The sequence below is a fragment of the Heptranchias perlo genome, chromosome 24 (genome assembly GCF_035084215.1).
Source record: "Heptranchias perlo isolate sHepPer1 chromosome 24, sHepPer1.hap1, whole genome shotgun sequence".
In the NCBI taxonomy this organism is placed as follows: domain Eukaryota; kingdom Metazoa; phylum Chordata; class Chondrichthyes; order Hexanchiformes; family Hexanchidae; genus Heptranchias; species Heptranchias perlo.
Genome location: NC_090348.1, coordinates 1204698 through 1217512, shown reverse-complemented (window position 1 = coordinate 1217512; position 12815 = coordinate 1204698). Strand labels below are relative to the sequence as shown.

At 42.6% G+C, this 12815-nt stretch overlaps 1 protein-coding gene across 1 annotated transcript in view; it reads right to left on the bottom strand.

The window, feature by feature from the left end:
- Window positions 1–12815, bottom strand: part of LOC137341489 (WASH complex subunit 4) — an 84881-nt gene that overhangs the window by 46702 nt on the left and 25364 nt on the right. The window contains exons 8-13 of the mRNA XM_068004596.1: window positions 11534–11576; window positions 11232–11335; window positions 6176–6296; window positions 5852–5975; window positions 5090–5217; window positions 4833–4993 (exon numbers count right to left, since the gene is read on the bottom strand). Of these exons, the coding sequence (XP_067860697.1) occupies window positions 4833–4993; window positions 5090–5217; window positions 5852–5975; window positions 6176–6296; window positions 11232–11335; window positions 11534–11576 (681 nt within the window). The remainder of the gene's footprint in view (window positions 1–4832; window positions 4994–5089; window positions 5218–5851; window positions 5976–6175; window positions 6297–11231; window positions 11336–11533; window positions 11577–12815) is intronic.

Genomic DNA, 12815 nt, shown 5'->3' with positions numbered 1-12815 from the left:
AAGGCTTATGGAACGCTGGCCTTTATATCTAGAGGAGTAGAATACAAGGGGGTAGAAGTTATACTACAGCTTTACAAAGCTCTGGTTAGACCACACCTGGAGTACTGGGTTCAGTTCTGGGCACCGCACCTTAGGAAGGACATATTGGCCTTGGAGGGAGTGCAGTGCAGGTTTACAAGAATGATACCTGGACTCCAAGGGTTAAATTATGAAGCAAGATTACCCAACCTAGGGTTGCATTCCCTGGAATTTAAAAAGATTAAGGGGTGATCTGATCGGTTTTCAAGATATTAGGGGGAACTGAGAGAGAGAAACTATCTACCCTATTTCTGCTGGTTGGTGAGTCCACGCAAAGGCTAATAGAAGTTTGGAACTCTCTTCTGCAAACGGCAGTTGATGCTAGCTCAACTGTGAACGGAGATTGATAGATTTTTGTTAACCAAAGGTATTAAGGGATATGGGGTCACGGTGGTATATGGAGTTAGGTCACAGATCAGCCATAATCTCACGAGGAGCTAAATGGCCTCGTCCTGTTGCGATGTCGAAGGACTAAATGTTACAACCCTGTTCAAAAAAGGGGGAAGAGGGATAAACTCAATTACTGGCCAGTCAGCCTAACATTGGTTGCAGGGAAACTTTTGGCACTTGGAAAAGTCTGGGCTAATAAATGGAAGTCAGCGCGGATTTGTTGAAGGAAAGCAATGTTTGCCTAACTTGATTGAGTTCTTTGGTGAAGTAATGGAGAGGGTTGATGGGGGTAGTGCGGATGATGTTGTGTATATGGACTTCCAAAAGGCATTTGATAAAGTACCACATAAAACTCGTTAGCAAAATTAAAGCCCATGGGATTAAAGGGACTGTGACAGCATGGATACAAAATTGGCTAAGGGACAGAAAGCAGAGAGTACTGGTGAATGTTTTTTTTCAGACTGGCGGGAAGTATACAGTGGTGTTCCCCAGGGGTCAGTATTAGGACCACTGCTCTTTTTGACATACATTAGAGGGTATAATTTCAAAGTTTGCAGATGTCACAATACTCGGAAATGTAGTAAACAATGTGGAGGATACAGACTCAGGAGGACAGACAGACTGGTGAAATGGGCAGACACATGGCAGATGAAATTTAAAGCAGGGAAGTGTGAAGTGATACATTTTGGTAGGAAGAATGAGGAGAGGCAATATAAACTAAATGGTACAGGAACAGAGACCTGGGGGAGGATGTACACAAATCTGAAAGTGGCAGGACAAGTTGAGAAGGCTGTTCAAAAAAAGCATATGGGATTCTGGGCTTTATTAATAGAGGCATAGAGTACAAAAGCAAGGAAATTATGCTAAACCTTAATAAAACACTGGTTAGGCCTCAGCTGGAGTATTGTGTTCAATTCTGGGCACCACACTTTAGGAAGGATGTCAAGTCCTTGGAGAGGGTGCAGAAGAGATTTACTAGAATGGTACCAGGGATGAGGGACTTCAGTTATGTGGAGAGACTGGAGAAGCTGGGGTTGTTCTCCTTCGAACAGAGAAAGTGAAGGGGAGACTTGGTAAAGGTTTTGAAATCATGAGCTGTTTTGATAGAATAAATGAGAAACTGTTTCCAGTGGCAGAAAGGTCGGTAACCAGAGGGCACAGATTTAAGGTGATCGGCAAAAGAACCAGAGGCGACATGAGGAAACATTTTTTTTTTTAAATGCAGAACGTAATGATCTGGAATTCACTGCCTGAAAGGGCGGTGGAAGCAGATTCAACAATAACTTTCAAAAGTGAATTCGATAAATACTTGAAGGGAAAAAATTTAACAGGACTGTGGGCAAAGAGCAGGGGAGTGAGACAAATCGGACAGCTTTCAAAGAGCTGACACAGGCATGATGGGCCGAATGGCCTCCTTCTGTTCTGTAACTACGATATGATTGGAGTGGGAGGTGGAGAGGTGGAGAGGGAATTCAAAAGTATAGGGCCTGAATGGCTGCACAAGAGACCAGAGTCGGAGGAAGAGGTTTTTTTTTGGGGGGGGGGGGGGGGTGCGTTGTAGGACTGGAGGTGGTTACAGGTTATATTAAAACCTTTACTTCTGTGCATTGGGATCCGATTATCCCACACGCTCTAGCCCTGTTGGGCCTGAAGGCTACATTTGGTTTTGAGTCTCCATGTGCAACCAGTTTATATTAAAATCGGTACGGTGTTACCCACTCCATTTTAAAGATAGGCAAACAGCTTCTATGGGGTTTTGCCATGTTAAAACATCCACACTTGGGCATCACCTTGCCCTGCCATGGCTGTAGATGTGCCCTCGAAAGGACTGCCCATTGTTCAGTGAGCAACTATTAGCGATCACAAACCCAGTCACGCCTGCAGGTCCAGCTCTACCACTAGATGGAGCTCCAGATCCTCACAGCTCAGACCGAGATTCTCCACAGCCCGAGGCTGAAACCAGATTGCCTGGATATAGATGGGTTTCCATTTTAAAATACACAATTTTTAACTCTATTGTAACATCATCCTCCTGCTATGCCTGTCCAGAAATGGCTGAGAATCAGCGAGTGCAGAGGCTCAAAATTTGCTGCAAGTGCAGGGACAGCCAGAGTCAGAAGGCCAACACAGCCTAAAAATATCAGGCCCCAAGGTCCAGGAAAATAATACAAGCTGTGGAAAGAAAATCAAGGGGCAAAGGGGAGGGAGGAACTAAAAACAATCACTATCACTCGAGAAAAAGTACTAGGTAAACTAATGGGTCTAAAAGGCTGACAAGTCCCCTGGACCTGATGGTTTGCATCCAAGGGTCTTAAAGGAAGTGGCTACAGAGATAGTGGATGCATTGGTTGTAATCTTCCAAAATTCACTAGATTCTGGAAAGGTCCCAGCGGATTGGAAAACCGCAAACGTAACACTCCTATTCAAGAAGGGAGTGAGACAGAAAGCAGGTAACTATAGACCAGTTAGCCTAACATCTGTCATTGAAAAATGCTAGAATCCATTATTAAGGAAGTAGTAGCAGGACATTTGGAGACTCATAATAAAACCATGTTGACTCTCCTTGATTGTATGAAAGGGAAATCGTGTCTGACAAATTTATTAGAGTTCTTTGAGGAAGTAACGGGCAGGGTGGATAAAGGGGAACCAATGGATGCAGTGTATTTGGATTTCCAAAAGGCATTCGATAAGGTGCCACATAAAAGATTACTGCACAAGATAAGAGCTCATGGTGTTGGGGGTAATACACTGGCATGGATAGAGGATTGGCTAACTAACAGAAAACAAAGTCGGGATAAAAGGGTCATTTTCAAAATGGCAATCTGTAACTAGTGGGGTGCCGCAGGGCTCAGTGCTGGGGCCTCAACTATTTACAATATATATCAATGACTTGGATGAAGGAACAGAGTGTCTTGTGGCCAAATTTGCTGATGATACAAAGATAGGTGGAAAAGCAAGTTGTGATGAGGACACAAAGTGTCTGCAAAGGGATATTGACAGGTTAAGCGAATGGGCAAAAATTTGGCAGATGGAATATAATGTGGGAAAATGTGAAGTCATCCACTTTGGGAGGAAAAATAAAAAGCAAAATATTATTTGAATGGAGAAATACTACAAAATGCTGCGGTACAGAGGGATCTGGGTGTCCTCGTACGTGAAACACAAAGTCAACATACAGGTGCAGCAGGTAATCTGGAAGGCAAACGGAATATTGGCCTTTATTTCTAGGGGGATGGAGTATAAAAGCAGGGAAGTCATGCTACAACTGTACAGGGTGCTGGTGAGACCACATCTGGAGTACTGCGTACAGTTCTGGTGCCGTTATTTAAGGAAGGACATACTTGCATTGGAGGCAGTTCAGAGAAGGTTCACTAGGTTGATTCCGGGTATGGAAGGGTTGTCTTATGAGGAAAGATTGAACAGGTTGGGTCTATACTCATTGGAGTTTAGAAGAATGAGAGGAGATCTTATTGAAACATACAAGATTCTGAGGGGACTCGATAGGGTAGATGCTGAGGGGATGTTACCCCTCATGGGGGAATCTAATACCAGGGGGCATAGTCTCAGAATAAGGAGTCGCCCGTTTAAGACGGAAATGAGGAGGAATTTCTTCTCTCAGAGGGTCGAGAATCTTTGGAATTCTTTACCCCAAAAAGCTGTGGAGGCCGAGTCATTGAATACATTCACGGCTGAGTTAGACAAATATTTGATCAGCGAGGGAGTCAAAGGATATGGGGAAAGGACGGGAAAGTGGAGTTGAGGTAAAAATCAGATCGGCCATGATCTCAGGCTCGAGGGGCTGAATGGCCTACTCCTGCTCCTATCTCTTATGGTCTTATGGTGAGAAGAGGCAGCCCTAGGCCCTGAAAGACAGGCCTGTAAGGACAAAAGTTCTTCTGGATGATGATAGGTGAGTTTATTGGTACGTTCTGTGGTTTGTTTTTGGAGCTGGTGACTTGATACATATATATATGCGCCTTATAGAAAGTTTGGGCCGGGGGAGGGGGAAGAGAACTCGCACACATTATCTGGAGTCTGCAATCAGCCTGACACACCATAGAGGTTCACTCCACAGGAGAGCCCTCATCACTAACTCCCCAGAAGAAATAGTCTTTCCCCATTCACTATCAAAACCCTTTATAATTTAAAAAAGCTATTAAATCTCCTCTTGGCCTTCTCAGCTCCAAATAGGCCCAGTCACTTCTCAACCATACTTTCCCATCCCTGGCCTCATTGATGAAGCTACACCGTATTCTCTCTATGGCTTTAATGTGGAGTGGCCAGAACATACACTGTACAATAGTCCACAAACCAAACAAAACAAACAATAGTCCACATACAATAGTCTACAAACAGAGACCTACTTGGTCAGAGTTTGGGCCTTCTGTTGTAGAAAGGTTTCTCTCTGTAATTTAATAGATTGTAGATTCTTTTTTTCTGCAACCTTTACAGCTGGTGCCATTTTGTCTAGCAGGAATTGATCAGCAAACCAGATAATATTGGCAGTGAGTGTAATGGCCGGTACCTGCATTGAGCCAAACAAAAAGATCAATATCCAGAAATTAACAAAACTGCATTTAAAAAGTTGAGTGAAACATCCCAAAAGGCAGACATCACTCACCTTCTTACAGACGTCTAGCAAGGATTTATACAGCTTTTTATCTAATGTTCTGAAAATCTGGAAGTGCAAGACAAAAAGTGCACAGACTCCGACATACTTGTCTCGCTGGTCAATCTCTGAAGGCTCTCCTGGTGTAAACACAGAAGGGAATGAAAAACTTGTATGAATAACAGAATTTTTATTGGAATGCACTGCCTGAAAAAGTGGTGGAAGCAGATTCAAAAAGGAATTGAATAAATACTTGAAAAGGAAAAAATAACCGAGCAGGGGAGTGGGACTAATTGGATCGTTCTTTCAAACAGCCAGCACAGGGACGATGGGCCAAATGGCCTCCTTCTGAGCTGTACAATTCTATGATTCTAAGATTAAACCATGGATAACTTTCAGCCACACACAAAACCAAACGGACACTAAATATCATTCTTGAACTGAACAAATTTCTTCCAAACAATATTCTGGAGGTAGAACCATGGGCTTCACTCACCAAATGAAAATTAAGCTCAAAGATGAAACATGATCCAATTGATTGCAAATAATGCAATATCAAACAGTGACCTTAACTAATCAACTGCACGTTGCAGGAATGAACATTTAGGCCTGGCGCATCCTTATGATTGTATTCTGCTGATTATTTGCACTGATGACTTTTTTAAAAATTGAATTCAGCCACTTCAGGCATCAGAAGTAGAAACAATAATAAAACACCTGGTTACACATTCAAGAAAACCAGCCCGTAAGGTTTGAAGCACAACAAGATCTTACCTAGCTTGGACTCTACATTGGTGAAAATGGTGCGAATATTGTGGGCAAACTCTTCTGTAAACGTGCTATTCTTTGAGACGGAGGCCGGTTCATTCCTCTTATCAAACTGCTGTTCAACACAGGCCTAAGGAATAAATTCAGTCAATACCAGAGTGACTGTGAAAACATGTCATCTCACAGGTGTAAGCTATGACACCAGCTCTAGAACATTAAGTTGGAGACTATTACTGCCACAGGCTTCTTAATTAGATACAAATTGAAGTTTATTTCTGTTAGTAATGTATTTCAGTGGCTTTGCTATGCTGTATACAAATATACCCTGACCTGAAAAATCACCCCATCCAGCACCTGACCCTCCAGCTTCAACAGCAATTTCTCAAATGGTTTCAGCTTTTCCTCAGCAATTCCAAATTTTGACGGATTGTGGTGGACAGATTTCAGTAATCTAAAAACCATCAAAAATGCAGTTGTAAATATTCTCAAATACAATACCTTGCAATTAAATCTACTTGTCCATCTGAGGGTAACTACATTTAAGACAAGTAAAGACCTGTTTAAAATGAGGCTAACTTTTTTTTTAAAAACATGACTGCATATCCGAACTTTTGGACAAATTTCAGAAATGCAAACTAGAGGATGGCAATAATTGGTGAAGTATCTGGGTCAGCTTATGCACCAATTGCTGCCTGTGTTGCTTGTGAGAACTACAGCTCAGCAGCACCACTTGTAGGTACTTCACAGTACTGCAATCACTTGTAAAATCCACATCCAACCACAGGGATTTAAAATTAAATATTCAAAGCTGTAATTGCAAGGTTGAATGGTTACAAAAATGAAGAGTCGATTATAGATGGAGATATTCGCTCTACAGTTTTGCTTTTCTTCCTCAGAACATTCTGGAATACTGTATATGAGTAATTTAAGACATGACATGTGGTGAGTGTAATAGGCTCGGGAGGAACAGGTGACTTTGGACCTATGGATCCCAAAGCTCTCCATCACTGGGGGTTTTCCCCACTCATGTCTGGGTCTATTGGAGACTCATTGATAGAGATTGATCGCTCTGATTAGTCAACAATTCCATTATCTTAGTGGTATAAACTGGGCGACATGGACATGTTGGGCCGAAGGGCCTGTTTCCATGTTGTAAACTTCTATGACTATCATTGGATCATGTGGTTACAGAGACACAATCTATTTGGTTAGAATTAAGGAACAATAGAGGAGCTATTACACTACAGGGTGTATACGATAGGCCACCAAATAGTGGGAAGGAGATAGAGGAGTAAATTTGCAGGCAAATTACAGAAAGATGCAAGAACTATAGAACAGTGATAATGGGGGACTTCAATTATCCCACTATAGACTGGGACAGTAACAAGAGAACTTTCTGGAACTGTGTGTTTCCAGCCCAACGAGGAAGGAAGCAGTGCTGGATCTAGTTCTGGGGAATGAAGTGGGGCAGGTGGAGCACGTTTCAGTGAGGGAGCATTTGGGGAATAGCGATCATAATATTAGGTTTAGAATAGTTATGGAAAAGAACAAGGAACAATCAAATGTGAAAATACTTAACTGGAGGAGGGCTAATTTCAATGAGTTAAAAAGGGATCTTGCCCATCTTGGAATCAAGCAAATCAAAAGCAAAATACTGCAGATGCTGGAAATCTGAAATAAAAACAGAAAATGCTGGAAATACTCAGCAAGTCAGGCAGCATCTGTGGAGAAAGAAAGTGTTAACGTTTCAGGTCAGATCTTCAACTTAGATCTTCAACTTCTTCCAGTTCTGACGAAAGGTCATTGACCTGAAACTTTAACTGTGTTTCTTCCTCACAGATGCTGCCTGACTGGATTGGAATCAAGAATTGTTAGGGAAAACAGTAATTGAACAAAGGGAGGCCTTCAAGGAGATGGTTCAGGTGCAGAGTAGACACATTCCCACGAGGGGGAAAAAGAAGGGCATCCAAAGCGAGAGCTCCCTGAATGACGAAAGATATAGTGATTAAAATGAAACAGAAAAAGGAGGCTTAAAACAAATGTATGGTTTGTAATACAGCAGAGAACCAGACTGAATACAGAAAGTACAGAGGAGATCTAAAAAAGGGAATAAGGGGCAAAGAGAGAGTACGAGAATATATTAGTGTCTAACATTAAGGGGAACCCAAAAGTCTTTTATAAACATATAAATAGTAAAAGGGTAGTCAAAGGAAGGGTGGGACCGATTAGGGACAAAAAAGATCTTGTGGAGGCAGGGGGCATGAGAGACACTAAATGAATACTTCACATCGGTCTTCACTAGAGAAGAGGATGCTGCCACTGTAGCAGTAAAGGAGGGGGTAATAGTGATATTGGAGAGGATAAAAATAGATAAAGAGGGGGTACTTAAAAGATTGGCAGTACTCAAAGTCGAAAAGTCACCTGGTCCGGATGAGATGCATCTTCGGTTACTGAGGGAAGTGAGGGTGGAAATTGCGGAGGCTCTGGCCACAATCTTCCAATCCTCGTTAGATATGGGGACGGTGCTGGAGGACTGAAGGATTGCAAATGTCATACCCCTGTTCAAAAAAGGGGAGAGGGATAAACCCGGCAATTACAGGCCAGTCAGTCTAATGTTGGTGGTGGGGAAACTTTAGAGACAATAATCCGGGACAAAATTAATTGGCACTTGGAAAAGTCTGGGCTAATAAATGAAAGTCAGCACAGAATTTCTAACGCAAAATCACATTTGACTAACTTGATTGAGAGGGTTGATGAGGGTAGTGCGATTAATGTTGTGCATATGGACTTTCAAAAGGATTTGGAAAAGTATTACATGTTAGCAAAATTAAAGGCCACAGGATTAAAGGGACAGTGGCAGCGTGGATACAAAACTGGCGAAGGGACAGAAAACAGAGTGGTGAACGGTTGATTTTCAGGCTGGAGGGAAGTGTAGCGTGGTATTCCCCAGGGGTCAGTATTAGGACCACTGCTCTTTTTGATATATATTAATGATCTGGACTTGGATACAGAGGGTATAATTTCAAAGTTTGCAGATGATACAAAACTCGGAAATGAAGTAAACAATGTGGAGGATAGTGACAGACTTCAGGAGGACACAGACAGACTGGTGAAATGGGCAGGCACATGGCAGATGAAATTTAACACAGAAGAGGGACTTCAGTTACGTGGATAGATTGGGGAAGTTTTCCTTGGAACAGAGACAGTTGCGAGGAGATTTGATAGAGTTGTTTAAAATCATGAAGGGTCTAGACATAGTAGATAGAGAGAGAAACTGTTCCCATTGGCAGAAGGGTCAAGAACCAGAGGACACAGATTTGTGATTGGCAAAAGAACCAAAGGTGATGTGAGGAAAAACTTTTTTTTACACAGCGTGTGGTTAGGATCTGGAATGCACTGCCTGAGGGGTGGTGGAGGCAGATTCAATCGTGGCTTTCAAAAGGGAACTGAATAAGTACTTGAAAGGAAAAAATTTGCAGGGCTACGGGGATAGGGACTAGCTGGATTGCTCATGCATCAAGCCAGCACGGACTCGATGGGCCGAATGTGCTGTATCCTTTCTATGATACATTTTGGTAGGAAGAATGAGAGGCAATATATAGTAAATGGTACAATTTTAAAGGGGGTGCAGGAACAGAGAGACCTGGAGGTGTGTGTACACAAACCTTTGAATGTGGGAGGACAAGTTGAGATTGCTGTTAAAAAAGCGAATGGATCCTGGGCTTTATTAATAGAGGCATAGAGTACAAAAGCAAGGAAGTTATGCTAAACCTTAATAAAACACTGGTTAGGCCTCAGCTGGAGTATTGTTTCCAATTCTGGGCACCACACTTTAGGAAGGATGTCAAGGCCTTGGAGAGGGTGCAGAAGAGATTTATTAGAATGGTACCAGGGATGAGGGACTTCAGTTATGTGGAGAGACTGGAGAAGCTGGGATTGTTCTCCTTAGAGCAGAGAAGGTTAAAGGGAGATGTGATAGAGGTGTTCAAAATCATGAACTGTTTTGACAGAATAAATAAAGAGAAACTGTTTTAATGGCAGAAGGGTCGGTAACCAGAGGACACAGATCGGCAAAAGAGCCAGAGGCGACATGAGGAAATATTTTTTTACGCAGCGAGTTGTTACGATCGGGAATGCGCTGCCTGAAAGGGTGGTGGAAGCAGATTCAATTGTAACTTTCAAAAGGGAATTGGATAAATACTTGAAGGGAAAAAATTTACAGGGCTTTGGGGAAAGAGCAGGGGAATGGGACTAATTGGATAGCTCTTTCAAAGAGCACGTTGGGACAAATGGCCTCCTCCTGTGCTGTACCTACTATTTGATGGTAGAAGGCGAACCAGATGGACCTTAGTTTTTTTAGTCTAGCAATTGCTCTGTCCTGTGTTCCTCTTTGGTTCCCCCTGCATTACACACCGCTCCACAGCTAAGACAGGGGGCAGGCAGGCTACCAACATGCCAATTGTTCAGGGTGTACAAGAGTAGCCTGGCTGACTTCTCCCCACCCACCCCCCCACCCCCCCAATTTTTGGCCATGAGGAAATGTCTTGCTTGCTGAGCATACCCCCATGCAAACAATCAGCTGCAAACCCATAATAAAAACAGAAAATGCTGGAAATTCTGAGGTCAGGCATCACCTGTGGAGAGAGAAACAGAGTTAACATTTCAGGTCAATGACCCTTCAGAACCGGAAGAAGTTGAAGATTAAACAGTTTTTAAGCAAGTACAGAGCCAGGAAAATGGGGGGTGGGGGGTGGCGGGGTGGTGAGGCAAGAACAAAATGGAAGGTCTGTGATAGGGTGGAGGGCAGGAGTGATTAAATGACAAAAGGAATGATGGCGCAAGGCAAGGAGGGCCTTGATTTCAATAACTTCAGATCATAACACTGCTCCCACTTTTTTGGACACCAGATGCTGCTAATGCTTCTGCCATTTACAGCTCCTCTAGACCCATCTTTTGTTTCTTTACTTGTCCCATTCCCACCCTCCTTGCCTTGCACCATCATCCCTTTTGTCATTTGATCACTCCTGCCCTCCACCCTATCACAGACCTTCCCTTCTGTTCTTTTCCCTCCCCCCACCAATGCCTTCCCCGGCTCTGGACTTGCTTAAAAACTGTTCAATCTTCAATTTCTTCCAGTTCTGGCAAAAGATCATTGACCTGAAATGTTAACTCTTTCTTTCTTCTCAGATGCTGCCTGACCTGAGTATTTCCAACATTCTGTTTTTATATCAGATTTCCAGCATCCACAGTATTTTGCTTAAGATGCAATCCCATGCCTTCCTACTGCAACACAGTAAATCAGCAGACAAACATGATCTACCGGTGAGCTAAATGATTTATAGCCAGTGAAATGATGAGCATTTCACTTTACACTTCACATTCTAACCTTTTGTACATGATCCAGTGGTCCTTCAACGTAACGTGATTCTCGATTATTTCATCCAAAATTAGAAGAACAGCCAGAAGCTCCCCGAGGTGTTCATATACAGTCTGCAACAATACGCATTGACACAGCTCACAGTATCACTGCACAAAGATACCAGCTCCACATTTAAACAGAAGTCAACCAACTTTGACACATAGTCTATAGTGACTTGTTCAATAATGAGATGGTGTTAAAATGAAAATGGCTGAGGTTAGCAATTCCTTTGTTTACAGTACGTCATTACAGTTTAATTCACAACTCACCTGGAAATGCACCCCAGTTGTTTCTATGATTTTCGGTGCCGTTCTAAGGAAAAGGAAAATTCAAGATTATGACAAGCACTTTATTTTTTCACAAGATGCTATTATGCACGATGACATACCAGTAGCATTAAATTATAATGGACATAAGTGTTTTTCTGCAATAGAAAAAGCATTAAATGAAAGACATTGTGGGTGCCACAGAACAGGGACTGAAAATAACTAAATAAAACATTTGTAGATACAGGGGTGGTGCCAGAGGACTGGAGAATTGCAAATGTTACACCTTTGTTCAAAAAAGGGTGCAAGGATAAACCCAGCAACTACAGGCCAGTCAGTTTAACCTCAGTCGTGGGGAAACTTTTAGAAACGATAATCCAGGACAAAATTAACAGTCACTTGGATAAATGTGGATTGATTAGAGAAAGCCAGCGCGGATTTGTTAAAGGCAAATCGTGTTTAACTAACCTGGTAGAGTTTTTTGATGAGGTAACAGAGAGGGTAGATGAGGGCAATGCAGTTGATGTGGTATATATGGACTTTCAAAAGGCGTTTGATAAAGTGCCGCACGGTAGGCTTATCATCAAGATTGCGGCCCATGGAATGAAGGGGGCAGTGGCAACATGGATACAGAATTGACTAAGGGACAGGAAACAGAGAGTAGTGGTGAACAGTTGTTTTTCAGATTGGAGGGAGGTGTACAGTGGTGTTCCCCAGGGGTCAGTGCTGGGACCGCTGCTTTTCTTGATATATATTAATGAATTGGGTGTACAGGGCACAATTTCCAAATCTGCAGATGACACAAAACTTGGAAGGGTAGGAAACAGTGAGGAGGATAGTGATAGATTTCAAGAGGATATAGGCTGGCTGGTGGAATGGGCAGACATGTAGCAAATGAAATTTAACACAGAAAAATGCGAAGTGATACATTTTGGTAGGAAGAACGAGGAGAGGCGATATAAAGTGAAGAGCACAACTCTAAAAGGGGTACAGGAACAGAGATCTGGGGGTATATGTGCACAAATTGTTGAAGGTGAAAGGGCAGGTTGAGAAAACGGTTAAAAAAGCATACGGGATCCTGGGCTTTAGAAATAGAGGCATAGAGTAGAGTACAAAAGTATGGAAGTCGTTTTGAACCTTTATAAAACACTGGTTTGACCACAACTGGAGTATTGTGTCCAATTCTGGGCACCACACTTCAGGAAAGATGTGAAGGCCTTAGAGAGGGTGCAGAAGAGATTTACTAGAATGATTCCAGGGATGAGGGACTTCAGTTACGTGGATA